Below are 18190 nucleotides of genomic sequence, written 5' to 3'. Positions count from 1 at the left end.
ACTACATAAATACTTGATTAATATGTTTTCTATTACCTGGTGATTCAACCAATTATTGGAAAGTTCAGGTCGACCTCGATCTCTGAGAACATTATCCTTCATGCTTTCAACACATGGGTGCTCTCGTACTTTGGTTCCAAATGGAGGTTCATAATCTTTTACTTCTACAAAAAAAAAAAAAAGCAAATTATGTAATATTTAATGTTATTTTTCAAATGTACATATGTGTTTCCTGAGACTTATAAAAGTTAAAATGTTTACTCCCAATCTGAATGCATGTGACCATTGTAAATATGCCACAACAAAAAGCAACCTTTATTCTAACCATTAGAACTATGTTAGTATCATGCAGAAATGGGCTGTATTGAAAACAATAAAGTCAGTGCCTGTACTGCATAGGCTGTGCGCACTGTTCTCAGCCTTAAGCTGGGTTCACACTAATGCGAATTGGATGCAGATTTCTCCGTATTCCATTTGCATGGCAGGAGATTGTGACCATCTCGACCATCTCTCTATAGAGTCGGTTCAGACATCTCTGGAGTGGCTCTGGTGCAAATTGCACGGGAGTCCTGTGTGTCTTCTGGTCTGTTACCAGTCCGAAATCAGCCAAAAATTTGGTCTGAAATGGTGAATGGGGACCCCTGTTGTGAGCCATTCCATCCTGTGGTGTGAACCCAGCCTTAATCACCACTAATCCAATAACTAATGCCTGGCTGTGCCTGCAATCTGCAAATCCACTCTGTCTAAAATTGATCATGCATGGCCCTGTCAACACCACCCAGCTCGATAAAATCAATATTTTTAACTACATTTTGTTGAATTAGCCAAGCAGAAAATTTATAGGCAGAAGAGTATCTGCATCCAAACAGATAAAAACACTAATAATGAGAGAAAAATGTCTGGGTGGCTGTACTACTGTACAAATCAGCTTTATTTAGAAACTTTTGTGGATGGGTTCTTTTCTTTCCCCTTTGTTCTGATTACCCTGTCAGTTTCACCTGTGGATGGGATACTGACTAATTTATATGAGTGGGTCTGACAGTGGTGGTTGAGACTGCTAGTGTCCTGTGAAACATGTCAGCGGGTCACTGTGCTCCTCCACTGCTATTTCCCTGGGTTTTTTTTCCCTGTTTTTACCCTGTTTGGTGATTTTCTAAACAAAGGTAATTTCAAAAGTAGTGCAGCCATCCAGACTTCCTTTTTTCTCTCATCAGCTGTGAGATGGGCCAGCACCTGTTCAGTGCTATTGCAGCAGTGTGTGGCTGGTGTTTTTTTTCTTGTTCAGATACAAACACTGTTTGTGGTTGTCAAAATACAATAGCCAGAACTGAAAATTTTGTCGATTCAAACACACTATTATTTTGAATGAGGAGATCATTTCAGACTACAGGGCTGAATTAGAGAAATATTAAAGTGCATGGATAGCTCAAGGCTGGGTATGAAACGTTATTATATATCTAATTTGCCTGAACACTTAAGCTGGGTTTACACTGTTGCAAACTGTTGTAAATCACTCCAACTCGTCTTACTGACGTATGTGTGTTGCAGTGCACCTCGACACATTACTGTGTTTTGTGATGCACTGCATTATAAAAAAAAGTACACACAATTTTTGGCATGCACTATTGTGTTTGCATTGATGCATCGCAGCTGTGTATACCCAGGCTAAAGGAGCTAAGGTTTATTAACTGCCTGCTGTTCAGAAGCTATATATATATATATATATATATATATATATATATATATATATGTAGCGCCGGCTGCTGAAGAGCACACACTCATGTTTTGAAATTTAATGTTACACCTAAACTGCAGTTTGGTTTGGGTATGATTGTTCAAAATTTTCACCTCAGCATCAGTCTGACTGGGCTATAGGGTGCTTGGCCTGGCCAAAGGGGACACTGTCTCTTCTGGCAGGCATGGAAACACAGTCTGGTTGGGTGCTTTAAGGATACTTTCTCTCGGAGCCCATCCAGTGGGAGTGTCACTCTTTCTGTGCTTTCTGGGAGAGGGTACTTAAGATGCGCATGGCACGTGGTTCGGGGTTTCCGGTCCAGAAGTATGTTCTGACTCCTCCTGACCAGCCCCCAGGAAGGCTATGGCCTGGGGTGCGGATCCACCCGACTTTATGTCTCGGGGCTGGTTAGCCCGAGGCAAGGAAACTAAGGAAAGAATTTGGAGGTGGTCCGGTACCGTCGCCGGCTGTGGAGAGGCCCAGCAACTTCGTAGCTATCCAGGGGAGTACTCTTCAGAAGAAGGCCACGCACGGGTTGGCTTATTAGCAAGAGCCTGGTAGGGCTGAAGTACCTAAGTGAATCCAGTTTCGTGGGTATCACCAAACCGTCTGAAAGATACTGGTGCAACACGAGTGTTCTACAAGTCCTAGTTTCCTACATGTTCTACAACAAAGTCTGTGGCAGAGACTTTTTCCTGATTTAAGCACCTTGTTGGCTGTAAGAGAGGGACTATCCAACTTGAGTGAACATCCAGCTGTGAATGGCTAGTCTCTGTATTTAGTCGAAGTAAGCAAGTCCTTTATTATTGACTTTGACACTAAGAGTAACTGAACTTTCTTTCCTAACCCTCTGATCCTATTCTAAGAGACTGTTCGTTAACTACGTTTTTGCAAATAAAAATCCCTTTAAAGTGGTTTACAAACCACTTTGACCTACAGGTAAGCCTAGATTAAGGCTTACCGGTAGGTCCAAGAAATATCTCCTAAACCTACACGGTTTAGGAGTTATTTGCCCAAAGACGGGCACCACTGTCTACGGCGCATGCGCCGTAGACAGAGGCTCGCAGGCGCACTGAGCATGGCATCCTCGATAATGAAGATGCCGCGCGTCTCGGCTCCCCTGCGCATGCGCGGGAGTGACGTCATTGCGGCTTCGCCGAATGACAGCGGCGGAGCTGCGAGACCCACCAAGAACATGGATGCGGCAGACTACAGGGGACAGCGGTGACTTCACTGGCTCCTGTGTCAGGTAAGTGACACATAATGGGCTACTATGCGATGCATAGTAGTCCATTATGCTTTGCCTTTGCAGAGAGTGAAAGAGGAAGTAAACTCATCAGGGTTTACTTCCTCTTTAAGCGGATTTGTCATCAGTCTCTAAAGTTTCTGGGCCATCTACCACGGGAAACAACTAGACGTAAATCAAGGTGAAGAAGGTAACGGTAAGCCCAATCAAACCAGCAGCTCCTTTGGGGGTTAGTGCTATATATATATATATATATATATATATATATATATCCTTGACAGCAAGCGGTTATGCCAGGATCCTGGCTGCAGCTGCAGATATGAGCCTAGTATTTTTATATTTTTTTAACCAGCATTTGAAAAAAAACAGCCCGGAACCACTGTAAGCATTTGGCTTCACAGAGAGGACATGTAGGAACATCTGTGATGAATGAAGCCAGAAGCAATGATGATTTTGTCAGTTACAGGTTACAGTGCTGCATTTCCCTGGTAGTTACAGCCAGGGAAACATCTGATCAAAAGAGCTCTGTTGGATTGGATGCTTTGAAAGCAGGGGAGACATGGGGAGTCTAATAGACCCCCGATGTGTCATTAAAGAGTACCTGTCACTGTCAAAAGTTATCACACTGTTCAGCCCTTGATGGCAATACCGTGAAATGAAAAAAAATACGTTTTTAAAAATCTAAAAGCAATCTCGTTCCCCTGTACTTGTACACATATGTAAATGATGATTTATACTACACATATGAGATATTGTCATGAACTCTGGAGTGAGAGCAATCATTTTAATGCCATAGATTACGTGGAACTCTAAACTGATAGCCTGTAAAGACTTTTAAAACGTTGCTTATGGACAGTTTTAGGTACTGCAGTTCTATATCATTTCACAGGCGTGAACAATTTTAAACCTTAACGTGTTTAGATTCTATTTACTCTGTGCAACATCATATTTTATATGTTACAATATATGTTGATATTGTCTTGTGTTTGTGTGCACATTTGTTCCTGAAAACATGCTTTTAATAAACAGCTGCGCTAGTATTATGTCACATAAAACATTGCAACCATTTTATTCTTAGAAGCTTCTGCTTTCAAAAAAATATAATATATGGGGTCTAAGTAATTTTCTAGCAAAAACTTAATTTTAAATGCAAAAAAAGTGAGTATTTTAAAAAGAATACATCCGTGGAGATTTGATCCCTCAGCTCTATCCTAAATTCTGATATTTCAAGATTAATTCTAGCACACATCATGCTGTTGTAATACATTTGTTGATTAGCAAAATAAAACGTATCTCGTAGCAAAACCTTTGTTTTAGTTTTGGATAACGTTATGAAGGATTAGTTCCCCCTAAAAACTACGGGATAATGGTGTTGTGGTAACTTGCCCAAATAAAAAAAAGCATAATATACAGCACAGAAACAAGCCTCAAACCTTCTGGCACAAAGTAATTTGGAGTGATAAGACCAAATTTAGCTTTTTGGTTACAACCATAAATTCTACATTTGGAGAGGATTCAACAAGGCCTATGATTAAAGATACACCATTCCTATTGTGAAACACGGAAGTGGATTGCTGATGTTTTGGAGATATGTGAGCTACAAAGGCATAGGAAATTTGGTCAAAATTGATGGCAAGATGAATGCAGTATGTTAGCAAAATTGCATTCATCAGCCAGGAAGCTGCACATGGGAAGTACTTGGACATTCCAACATGACGACAATGATCCAAAACACAAGGCCAAGTCGACCTGTCATTGGCTACAGCAGAATAAAGTAAAGGTTCTGGAGTGGCCATCTCAGTCCCTTGACCTCAATATCATTGAACCACTCTGGGGAGATCTCCAAAGTTCAGTTTATGCAAGAAAGCCCAAGAATTTACAGGAACTGGAGGCTTTTGCCAAGAGGAATGGGCAGCTTTACCATCTGAGAAGATAAAGAGACTTCAAGCTGTCATTGATGTTAAAGGGGGCAATACACGGTATTAAGAACTGGAGTATGTAAACTTTTGATCAGGGTCATTTGGGTAGTTTCTGTTGCCATTATGATTTAAAAAGAGTAAGCATAGTGGATTGATAATAAATGGCTTCAGCCAAACACTAACCATGAGTGAAAGAAACGTTTTTGTGTTATCATTCATATTCTTTGAAAAATGGCCAAGAAATCATAAATTCTGCCATGGTATGTAAACTTATAATCACAACTGTAGATGTCGATTTTCATACAACCACCCTGCCCATAGATGGATGGAAATTCATCGGGTCCCTGCTGAAATGGCTGAATCTCAACCCATCTATGGCTAATTTTAGGCTTCATGGATTCAAGTAAAAATTTATGAAATATAATGTGTGTATATACAGTAAAAACACACACACACAATTCAAATTTATATAGATAAACAGATTTCCAGAAACAGAGAAAAATTATTCTAACAAGCATTACAATTTATTAGACGCCTCATTCATCTTTTCTAATGTTCTACAGAGAACATTTAATTTTACAAAAAAAAAAAACAGTAATTAAAATGTTTTGTGGTTACTGTCCAAATGACCTTTTAGAGGGCAAGCTTATATAATTGAAATATTTGCAAAATGTTTCAGCTTCTTCTACTTTATCTAGTTTGTTATTGTAACCTCTAACTAATGCACAGTGACAGAACAATTTACGCATCAGAGCCTTGGGGGATATGGTTCCTGTAAATATTCATACAGGCCATTCTACTGCCTAGGTCTAATGAAAATACCAAGAGGGGAGATACATTCAGCTCATGTTGTTTTGAAAAATCAAGACACTGCAGGAATTTGTTCAAGGGCTGCTGTGTAAGACGCAAAGTATAATAATTTACAATGGTATGCCATGGTTACTAATGCCTTCACCTTATATTACCTTCTTTAAAATCACAGCAAGAAACAGATACAGCTCAAGTACTGGGGAAAATGCATTCTTGCCCTTTGGTCATTATAATTATTGGTTTTGCTTAGTACAATTTAAAAGCGCTGAAACTCTGCACAGCATTTATGAATTCATTTGAATAAATCTGCAATAATAAAAGTAAATATTTTCTTTAAAGCATAGCTAAGCCCCACAACAAAAACATACTGTATTGCAGGTTATCAATCCTTAGGTGCAGAAGCAGAATTCATTTCCCCCCCTTTATTTTCACCTGGTGATTTGGCCAGTAGCACACTTCTTCTCCTAGGGTAACTCCTCTATCTCTGGAGGACCAACGGAGACCCTTTTGGTCAGCAGCACTGTCTACAGAAGTTAGTGTTATGCCGCGTACACACGATCAGATTGTCCGGCGTACTTAGTCCGCCGAAACGCATTTCAGCGGACAATTCGATCGTGTGTAGGCTTCAGCAGACTTTTCCAGCGTGAAGTACGGCGGACTAAGAAAGTATTTTTGCACTCCAATCTTCCCGTCGTACTTGAGTTTCAGCGGACAATACATTCATCAGTATGCTAGTACGGCGGACTAAGAATGACGCATGCTCAGAAGCAAGTACAAAAAAGGAAGCTATTGGCTACTGGCTATTGAACTTCCTTTTTCTAGTCCTGTCGTACGTGCTGTACGTCATCGCGCTAGCAAACGCCGGACTTTCTGTGTGTGGCCAAGTCCATTCGGTAGAAAGTCCGCCAGACTATCCGCCGGATTGTTTGCTGGACTAAGTATGCCGGACAATTCGCTCGTGTGTACGTGGCATTAAATGCACTAGCAGATTTAGATGGACTAACAAATCAAAGCTGAGCTCCAGCTCACACTTTTAAAGCAGTTACAGAAACAGTTTATTTTCCTTTTTGAATAAAGGTTTTGCATGGATTAACAAGCTTACCATTGTAAGCACTCCTGTCAGTGTTAAATGGTTTGTTTCAAGCTTCTAACTGCCAGCTTTGCTGGACAGCTTGGTTTGTTAGAGGGAAGTTGAAAAATAAAAAGACTTACTGGCAGGGCCAACAGTTCAAACATTTACAAGGGGACTCAGAAAAACAAAAATGACTCTGTTAACACTAGTGACAGACTACGTCATATATGTGATACTTAATTTTGCCTTTAGTACAACCTGAAATGGGGCGTATCAGAATAGAGATATGTGAAGTCTAATGGCTGACCTTGATCTGTCTGGTGTAACTTTCTGGGCTGTTCTCATTTTGCTTGTTACACCATTAAGTAAATCAATGACCCACAGCTAGCATTGAACCAGAAATGTTGGAGCTCCTGAGATGTATACCTGGTCAGTTATTCACAGGGGTTGATTTACTAAAGAAGCACAAAATGTTAATTATGCAAAGTGAATGCTCAAATAGGTTAGGTAATATGTTCACTTCAACTATCCAATTATGTGCAAGCAAATCTCTGGGTTTAAAATTGCCTTTGCACATGCTTTAGTATGCAAAGTAAACATAACTTCAACAAATTTACTAAGCCAACTAAACATTAACTTTGTTAATTGAACACTCTCTGCTCCTTTTTGTAAATCAACTTTACTTTATAAGTAAAAAAAGTATGGACAAAGATGAGAAATATTAGACTTTCAAATACCAGCTGGAGATGGCAGTGCCCATATTTCATAGCAAAGCATGCTTCAATTTGCTCCAGCAGGGGAAAAAATCCTAGCTGATCCTCTGAAAGGCAATCGGATATTCCCTGGATCAAATTTACTTACAAATGTTAGTATCGAGTTATAGTATGTCCATTTAGGAAAAAATCCAAGTCTTTTTTAAAGAAATCTACTAAGCTGGCTAGAGCCAGCTCTCGAGGGAGTCTATTCTACATTTTCACAGTTCTCCGTATTAGGAGATTAAAGTGTTACAAAACTCAGGACCCTGTATTTACAATATCTGGTCTCCCACAATACACAGACCATGGAAATTATTTTGGTAAATATAAGCTGCTAAATACCTTTTCTCATCAGCAGTTAGAGCAGGCTTGTGACTTCAGTGTCCAGCCAAGCACCGATTAAAACTTGTAGGAGGAGTTTTATGACACTGCAAGACCCCTGACCCTCTGCCTGGACAGTGCTGATTGGCCTTGTACTGATCACATCAACTCAAGAAAAAAAAAACCTCTCTAACAATACACACCAAACTCAGCATGTGCAGCCTGACGCCATAGACTTATTAGGGGACAGTGGAAGGAGGAGAGGATCCAAGATTAAACAGCCTTTTTAAAAGCCAAGATCAAACAGCCTTTTTACACAATGCAGAGGATTGAACCCTTAGGTTCCACAGGGCATTGAACCTAAGCTTTACTGCATATACAGACTGATTTTACTGTTGTGGGTTTAATAACACTTTAAATCCCTTTTCCTCTAAACATAAAGAGTGCCCTGCTGTACTCTGTGATGACCTTAAAGTGAATAACTCAACACCAAGTTCACTATATGGACCAATTATGTATGTATACATGTTGATCATATCCCCCCTAAATCTTCTCTACTCAAGAGAGAATAAATTGAGCTCCTCCATGCCGCTCTTATCAGTTTGGTTGCTCTTCTCTGCACTTTCTCAAGTTCCCCAATATCCTTTTTGAGAACTGCATATTCCAGATAAGATCTTACTAATGATTTGTACAGGGTCAAAATGATATCTTGCAAGTGCTGTTACCAGTAATTACAGTCTTGAATTAACAGGTAAAATATATCAGAACATGGTTTACCATAGGTAAGAAAGCTTATAGGAGCAAAAACAAGCAGTATATGGTGAAAAAACAGGTTAGCAAATTTTCTGAGAACAAATTGACTGGTGTGGTTGTGGAGAACCATCCAAAACATATGTCGCAAGCAGGGGGAGAATGCAATACCTTGCTGAAAAAGTTGCATATTATCAAAGAGATAGCAAAAGGGATAAGGGAGTAAAAGAAAGCAAGGAAGAGGAAAGAAGTGAAGTAAGGAGAAAAGATAAAAAAGGAGGGGTGGTGTGTTGGGGGGGGGGGGGGAGGGGAGAGGCAGTAAATGGTCACTGCATCCATGTCTACATAAGACTAGGTGCAATGAGCTCCTCATCTCTTGGAGAATATAAATTGAGTCCAGCAGAACTACGTGTTGTGGGATTGGGCCTCTTGTTTCCTCAAGGAGGAGGCAAAATCCTCCATATGCTTAATTTCTTTCACCACTTTAACCCACTGGGAAACTGCAGGGGGATGTAGATTACTACTGTGCTGAGATACATGACAGTATTTTCACTTGGACAGCAAGTTGAGGTGGAGGAGACATGCAAGACAGAGCAGTGAGATTGTCTGTGAGATTGACTTACCCTTTCATATGTCTTAGCCCACGTACACACGGTCGAAGATTTTTCCAACCAAATCCGTCGGATTTTGCCCGTCGGATTTAGTCCAATGGATTGTGTCTGAAACTGTTGCATACACACGGTCGGGCCAAGTTGGCGAAAAATCCGATCTTTCAGAACGTGATGACGTAATTTCGTTACGATGGGACTACATTCAGGCTAGTAGCCAATAGCTTTGATGTAGGAATTTGATCTGAGCATGCGTGGCACTTGGTCTGATGAAAATGCTCTACACATGATCGGATTAGGTCCGTCCGGCCCAGTTGGTCGGGAAATCTTTCCAACATGTTGGAAATTTGGATCGGACGGAGATTCGGACAGAATCAGTCCGATGCATACCACACACAGTCGGATTATCTGACGACACGGTCCGATAAGACTCATTCCGACAGATTCTCCGACCGGCGTGTACAAGGGCTTAAAGTGATTGGTAAAGCTTTGCATTTTATAAAAAAATAAAAATAAATAACAAACAAGTTATACTTACCTGCTCTGTGAATTAGTTTTGCCCAGACCAGCCCAGATCCTCCTCTTTCCGGGTCCCTTGCTGGCACTGTCTGCTCCACCCCCCTGTCGAGTACCTCCATAGCAAGCCACTTGTGTGTGCCCACTCCCGAGACAGCTCTGTGTGTCCATTGACAAACAGAGCATGGCTTGTCCCCTCATCCCCCATTGGCACATGAGGAGAGAGAGAGGCACATCACTGGATCAAGATCAGGCTCAGGTAAGTATAAGGGGTAGCTGGGGGGAGCACACTGAGTGTTTTTTACTCTATTGCAGGGACTACACCAAGGTAAAAAATGTTCAGGCTTTAGAATCACTTAAAGGCTGGTCATGTCACATGCAGATTCCCCTTCAATGATTGGCGTTCTTCAATGATATTGCAAGCAGTGATGATGTCAGTGCACTCCCTGCCTAAATACACTATGAGTGTAAGGAGATGTGGTGACACCCCCTCAGAATGATATATAGCCTAATTTATGTAAACAACAAATTCAGTAAAATGTACAATTTTTCTAATCATGTGGCATGCGAAATGCCATTAATATATTTTTATAATGCAATGCACAGTAGAGACTTGTTAAAGCAGAAATCAGAACAAATAAAAATATCCTGGTTTAGGGTAGTGGGAAGAGCCGCAGAAAACAATTCATTTATGCCCTTGAGCAAACAGCACATCCAGAACTGCTGGTTTTTAAATCCTTTAGTAAACTTCACCCCTACTGATCCCCTTACTGTTTTAACCCACCACCTGCTGACTAACAGTAGAAGAACATCTCGTGGATCTATCACTGGATCAATATCAATCAATCTATCCTGGATCAATATCTATCCTGATATTTATAATTTCTCCCCTTATATACCACATTTGTATTTTGTCATCTGCATCATGCTTATCCTTTTAGGCTTACTCCTTTATTTAATCATTTTTTTTGGGGGGGGGTTCTTTCTTACGAAACAAACCTACTTTATACCTGTTTTATATTTAATTCTGTACATTTATCTTTATCATTATGTGTTTAACCTCTTCGCGCCTGCACTATAGCCGAAAGATGGCTACAGCGGGGGTCTAAATTGCTGTGAGGGCGTCTATGTATGTCCTCCCGAGCATGCGCTGTCTGCACGCGGGCGATGTGCTCTGTGATCAGTGAGTCAATGAGACTCGGCTGATCTGAAATCGGAGTAAGGGGCCGATTCAGGATGTGATGTGATGTAAGCAAGACAGTAAAAGGCTTTTTTACCCTCACACTGACAATGTGAGGAGAAAAAAAAGCCGATTGGGGACTTGTGTAAACGGGACATCGGTTCCGCACACGGAGAGCCACTTCTGCCTCATCAGTGCCCACCATTGCCACCTACCAGTGCCACCTATCAGTCCCACCAGTGCTGCCAATCAGTGCCTATCAGTGCCTCATCATCAGTACCACCTATCAGTGCTGCCTATTAGTGTCACCTACCAGTGTCTATCAGTGCCCATCTGTGCCACCTATCATTGCCCATCTGTGCCACCTATCATTGCCCATCAGTACTGCCTATCAGTGCCCATCAGTGTCATCTATCAGCGCAGCCTCGATCAGTGTCCATCAGTGTCACCTCATCGTGCCACCTATCAGTGTCCATCAGTGCAGCCTATCAGTGCCCATTAGTGCAGCCTATCATTGCCCATCAGTGCAGCCTCATCAGCACACATCAATGAATGAGAAAAACTACCTGTTTACAAAATGTTATAACTATGAAAACAGTTTTTTTTTTTTTCAAAATGTTGAGTCTTTTTTTGTTTGTGTAGCCAAAAAATAAGACCCCCAGTAGTGATTAAATGAGTGAAAAAAATGATAAAAATGTATAGCATGACTGCAAAATTGTCATTCAAAGAGTGACATCGCTGAAAGCTGAAAATTGGCTTAGGCAGGAAGTGTGTTTATGTGCTCAGTAAGCAAGTGGCTACATTTTGTGTTGTATGCTTATTTCTTTTTCCTTTATTTTATCTATTGCAAAATTATTCAAAAATACTGTAAAACAGAACTGCTAGTTTCTAGAAAATATATAGCCTAATATTATAGAATAATTTGTTCCAAACTAGATAAACCCTACCTCACCAAAACCTCTCTCTGCACACATTTTCTTAGTTTTTTTATAATACATTTTGTATGTGTTACCATTAGATTATGCACCATTGGTAATTTGAATGAACTTTAAAATAAGAAAAAGATTTTTTGTATCACTAATAAATATTTTCAACAATAAAAAAAATGGAATAAAATAAAATTTAGATTAGCCTTCAACATGTGAGATAGTATTACAGCATAACAAAGCTAATATTGTAGGATACCTCTGCTGCTATTTAACTCTACAAATATGATATCTGTTCAGTTACCTCCAATTGCACTACAACGTGATGTTATTTCCCATAATACCAGTGCCATGGAATACACATCTGTTTGTTTAAATGACTCCATATTTTCCAAATTTATTCTGGATTCAAGGACTTCTGGGGCCATGTATCTGGCAGTTCCAACCTGAAGGAAGAAACACAAATGATGTAAACATAAAATCATATGAATAATGGGAAAACTGTGTTAGGCCAGCTTTACACCTTTGTATTGCCTGCATTGTCATGAATGTTACTACAACACACAGCACTGCAGCAAGCACACATTAATGCATGGCATTGCTAGTCATTCTGAAGTGCACCTGGAAGCACTAAGGTAATGGACATGCACTGCAGCACACCACAAAACACAAATGTGTGTTTTGATGCGCTACATTGCTATTATGAGTCACAGGAGAATATTAGTTAACCACTTGACCTCCAAAAGATTTACCCCCTTCATGACTAGGCCATTTTTTGCAAAACGGCACTGCGTTACCTTAACTCACAATTGCACGGCCGTGCAACACTGTACCCAAAAGAAATGTATGTTTTTTTTCCCCACAAATAGAGCTCTCTTTTGGTGTTTGTTGCGCTATAAACAAAAAAGACAGACAATTTTGAAAAAAAAAAATAATGTTTTACTTCTTGCTATAAAACATATCCAATTAAAAAAAATTCTTGATAAATTTAGGACAAAGTGTATTCTACTACCTATTTTGGTTAAAAAAAAACAAATAAGCATACATCGATTGGTTTGTACAAACATTAGAGCATCTACAAACTAAGGGATATTTACTGGAATTTTTTTAATTAAAACATTTTTTTGCTAGTAATGTTGGAAATCAGCGACTTATAGCAGGACTGTAACATTGCAACGGACATTCACTAACAGGGATCCAGTGACACAAATACAGTGCTAAAAATATCACTGTACTAATGATACTGGCTGGGATGGGGTTAAACATCTAGGGAAATCAAAGGGTTAAATGTGTGCCTAGCCAGTGTTTATGTGTACTTTGTGTGCTACTTTAACTAGGGGAAGTAATAGATTTTATTCCCTGCTTTGTGAGGAAAGAAAATCTATTAATCCCTGCTGACAGGACAGGGCTCTGCCTTGTTTACATAGGCAGAGCCCTGTTCTGTGAAAAGTTAGGATGATTGTCGGATGCTGGTGGTAATCTATTGGCCCGGTATCCAGTGATTGTCATCTGCTGTGCTTAATCCCAGCTCGGCTGGGTTGCCAACAAGCGCCCCCCCCCCACCCAGACATGTCAGATCACATACTAGGTACATGATCTGGTGCAGCTGAGCCACCTTGTTACCATTTATCTAAGTTATATGGTCAGCAAGCAGTTACGGTATAACTAAAGCCAAACCGTTTTTTTAAGTTTTGGATTGAGTAGAGAGGGATTAGAATTCCTGTGAGATTTTTTGTTTGTTTGTTTTTTTTTGTCTGTATCCCCATTGGGGAGCTTCACCCTTTCTATTTGTCCTATTTACTGCCACCATAGAGAGTGAAACACCTAAAATGTAGATGTCACTAGAACAGAAATGGAGAGGAAATCTTCCATAGAGGACACTAGTTCCTGGTACCCTGGTTACAACCAGAGATTCTCTCACTTTAAAGTGGTAGCAAAGCCCTTGTAAAGATTTACACCTACAGGTAAGCCTATAATAAGGCTTACCTGTAAGTACAATAAATATATAATAAACGTGCACCATTTAGGAGATATTTACTTTAGCAGCGCCGGTGACCTCACTGGCGCATGCGCACTACGCTCTCAATGGACGGTTTCCCATAGATAAAGCTGTGACGAAGCCCACAAACCCGGAAGGAAGACCTGGTGAAGATGGAAGCTATGGGGGAGCTGTGACAGCACTATTATTTTGGTAAGTCTTTCATAATGTACTAGTATGCGATGCACTTAACTTGCAGGAAGAATAATTTTTTTGTTGTCTTCTTTTGCGGTTTACTACCACTTTTCTCTCACTTCCTGTTTTGGCTGTGAATGGAAATCTCCCCAATAATACATAGATGGTAAAAAAAAAAAATACAGGGATTCCAAACCTCCCTTACTCAAAAATTTTATAAAAGTTTTGCCTTTAGTTCTACTTTATTAATGTAGATCAAAAGCATAAGTATAGTCAAAACAAGTTTGGCCATACTTCTCTTTTACACAATACAGGGTAATGTGAGGCATAAAATATATTATTGTGTGCGCATTAACATATTTCAATGCACTACAAAACCCCAAACTCTCCTTTCCAACCAGCCTTCTTAAGATAAGGACCAGTAGGGCTGATTTACTAAAACTGAAGAGTTCAAAATCTGGTGCAGCTTTTCATAGAAACAAATCAGATTCAAGGTTTTTTTGTCAGAGCTTAATAGAACAAGCTGAAGTTAGAAGTTGATTGGCTGCAATGCACAGCACCAGATTTTGCACTCTCCAGTTTTAGTAAATCAACCCCACAGTTTTCTAAGTGAGAGCTGCAGCCTCTCCACAGCTGTCCGCACCGCCACAACTACTGTACTGCAAACATCATTCCTTACGCTGCCTTCTGATTCAATTGTAAAATGGACGCGAGTTTGATTTACTTCCACTCCACATTCTAAAACATCCTGGACGCATCATCACTTAAATTAGTTACATACTGTAAGTATTCACAGCGCTTCACCTTTTCCAAATTTTTTTATGCTATAGCCTTATTCCAAAATTATACAAACCCTACCCCATAATGACAACATGAAAGAAGTTTAAATGTTGAAAAAAAACTAAATGTTTAAAAAAACAAAAAAAATCACATGTACATAAGTATTCACAGCCTTTGCTCAATACGTTGTTGAAGCACCTTTGGCACCAAATACAGCCTCAAGTTTTTTTTTAGTATGATGCTACAAGCTTGGCACATCTATTTTTGGGCAGTTTCTTCCATTCTTTTTTGCAGGACCTGTCAAGCTCCATCAGATTCGATCAGGAGTGTCGGTGCACAGCCATTTTCAGATCTCTCCAGAGATGTTCAACCGGGTTATGTCTGGACCACTCACGGACATTTACAGCGTTGTCTCTTAGCCACTCTTTTGTTATCCTGGCTATGTGCTTAGGGTCGTTGACCTGTTGGAAGATGAACCTTCACCCCAGTGGTGGAATGTGGCAGAGATGGTTGTTCTTCTGGAAGGTTCTCCTCCACAAAGAAAGGCTGGAGCTCTGTCAGAGTGACCATTGGGTTCTTGTTCACTTCCCTGACTAAGGTCCTTCCACCCATTGCTTAGTTTGGCCGGGTGGCCCGCTTCAGGAAGAGTCCTGGTGGTTCCAAACTTCTTCCATTTACGGATGATGGAGGCCACTGTGCTCATTGGCATCTTCAATGTTGCAGACAGTTTTCAGTACCCTTCCCCAGATCTGTGCCTCAATAAAATCCTGTCTCAGAGGTCTACAGACAATTCCTTGGACTTCATGGCTTGGTTTGTGTTCTGACATGTACTGTTAACTGTGGGACCCTAAATGTGTGCCTTTCCAATTCATGTCCAATCAACTGAATTTACTACAGGTGGACTCCAATCAAGTTGTAGAAACATCTCAAAGATAATTAGTGGAAACAGGATGCACCTGAGCTCAATTTTGAGTGTCATGGCAAAGGCTGTGAATATGTACGTACATTTTTTAGTTTTAATAAATTTGGAAAGATTTCAAACACACTTCTTTCACGTTGTCATTATGGTGTATTGTTTGTAGAATTTTGAGAAAAATAATGAATTTAGTCCATTTTGGAATAAGACTGTAACATAACAAAGTGTGGAAAAAGTGAAGCCCTGTGAATACTTTTCTGGATGCACGGTAGTTGGTAAGGTTTAATAAAGACACCAGTCCATCCAGTTCAATTTGTGTGGGTGTATAGAAACAAACAAAGGAAGAAAGCGCAACAGCCTAGTGCATTACTGTATCAAGATGTAAAGCGCTACAAAACTATTGGCGCTATATATATATCCTGTATAATAATAATTAATAATAATATAACTGTTTATTGGATAAAAATAGATACCATAATACTCACAAAATTAACACAGGCCTAACATGAACCAATCACTACAGACGTATCACCTCCACATTGGCTGACACCTTTTGAAGGACAAGTCCTCTTCCTCAGAGCTAACCAAATCCCATATTGTACAAGACATATATATAGTATGGTGTGGATGGGCCCAACAACACCCACTTTTAATTAGGTGGAGAGCACACAAACAATCGCTACAAAGATTACCCAGGGAGCCATCATGGACCTCAAATACTGCAGCTGCTGACTTTTAAAATAAGGACACTTACCCGCCCAGCACGCCCGCGATGTTGGCACCCGAAGCCGGTCTCTCGGGTGCTGCCGCCGTCATCTTGGGTATGGGAATCAGGAAGTGGAGCCCCGCGGCTTCATTTCCCGGTTCCCTACTGCGCATGTGCGAGTCGCGCTGGGCAATAAGGATGGTCCCCGCTGTCTCTGGGATCCGTGTGTTTCCCAGCAGACAGCGGGGGACCTGCGGAAAGGGGCGTACATATCCGTAGATTCTGCGGATATCTATGCCGGAAGTGGGTGCGGATACCTGTACTGTACAGGTACCTGCACCCCCCTCCCCCCTGAAAGGTGCCAATTGTGGCGCCGGAGGGAGGGAGGGTTCCAATGAGTGGAAGCTCCACTTTAAGGTGGAGCTCCGCTTTAAATCCAGATAAAAAAAAAACACACACACATAGCCCACACACCCCCTGTGTGGGTGTGTGTACTTTCATGATAGAGGAAATTAGACTTCTGTACTTAGTAATACAATTTTGACAGAAGGATGTACATGGCACATCTAGCATTATAATAATATCATCCTGCTATTTTATCCAACAAGCTAATAAGAGTTTCCATTTTTGTGTCTCTGTTGGTGAGATTTTTTTTCGCTTCCTATTCAAGTAACATTTGGGGCAGGAAGGGAGAGGAAATCTCTTCTACACAGATAGTGGTGTATATAATGGTTAGAACGTCGGTCAGAATTTTATTACACTTTGTCCTCATTATGGACATTTTCCCCTAAACTTTCTTCCCAGGTGTCAGGTTATGACAGGGATACCTTTGGGCACCAGACCTTTAGAAAGGACTCATACTACACAATAGGCAAATCAAAAGTAATCAATGAATGCTTTAATCATAAAGGACAACGCCTTATGCACATAACACTTTTTATACAGTATGTGATTTCATATACCATTTTGAGACCTACCTGCCCGCTGTTAGCAAGATCATCCACTGAAAGAGATGGATCCAGCCAGAGAGATAATCCAAAGTCACATAAACAACATGTGAGATCATTTTTCACAAGTATATTGGAGCTTTTCAAGTCTCGATGAACTATTGGGGTCTTTGGTCTTCCACATGGTGTGTGGTCACTATGTAAGTGGGCAACCCCGCGAGCCAAAGAGCCACCAAGCAGTAGGAGGTCTTCCCAACTAATGATGTGTCTTGTTAAGTATTCCTGTAAATTGCCTTTAGAGTGAAAAGCAGTGATTAACCAGTATTGCTTTCCAACATCTGTTTTCCTCTCTTCAGCAGTCAAAAACTGTAAAACATTTTCATGTTTTAGGTTTATATCTGAAAAGATTTCTTTCTCCATTTTCCAAGATGCATATTCTTCATAAGGAAAAATTTTGACAGCCACTGTTTCAAACTGGTCTGAAGTATTCTGTTTGAGTTTGGCTTTATAAACTTCTGCAAATCTTCCCTTTCCAACCAAGGTGTCCAATTCAATAGGAAGAAGTTCAGTGTTGTGATTCAGATTGTTAGCACATGTCGAACTTATATCTGAACGGTCATCATCTAACATCATGGAACATTCCATATTTGGATGTTTGATACATTTTTGGTGACCGTCCCATTTCTTGTCAAGCTTATTTTTCCTATGAATTCGGTAACAATAAAAAATGAAGATTACTGCAACTGCAACGACAACAGGTGGAAGAAGACTTGCCAGTGCAACAATAGTTGTGTCAGGGCCACCAGGATTTCTGAATTCTAAAAACAAAA

The 18190-nt window shown here is 40.4% G+C and overlaps 1 protein-coding gene across 1 annotated transcript in view; it reads right to left on the bottom strand.

The window, feature by feature from the left end:
* Positions 1 to 18190, bottom strand: part of TGFBR2 (transforming growth factor beta receptor 2) — a 131715-nt gene that overhangs the window by 2682 nt on the left and 110843 nt on the right. Inside the window, exons 7-9 of the mRNA XM_077491457.1 lie at positions 17391 to 18178; positions 12143 to 12284; positions 37 to 164 (exon numbers count right to left, since the gene is read on the bottom strand). Coding sequence (XP_077347583.1) covers positions 37 to 164; positions 12143 to 12284; positions 17391 to 18178 — 1058 coding nt within the window. The remainder of the gene's footprint in view (positions 1 to 36; positions 165 to 12142; positions 12285 to 17390; positions 18179 to 18190) is intronic.

This window comes from Lithobates pipiens, unplaced genomic scaffold (assembly GCF_037356315.1).
Source record: "Lithobates pipiens isolate NorthernLeopardFrog02 unplaced genomic scaffold, aLitPip1_a1.2 Scaffold_19, whole genome shotgun sequence".
Taxonomy (NCBI): domain Eukaryota; kingdom Metazoa; phylum Chordata; class Amphibia; order Anura; family Ranidae; genus Lithobates; species Lithobates pipiens.
Note: the sequence above shows the minus strand (reverse complement) of the source record. Positions and strands in the feature narration are given on the sequence as shown.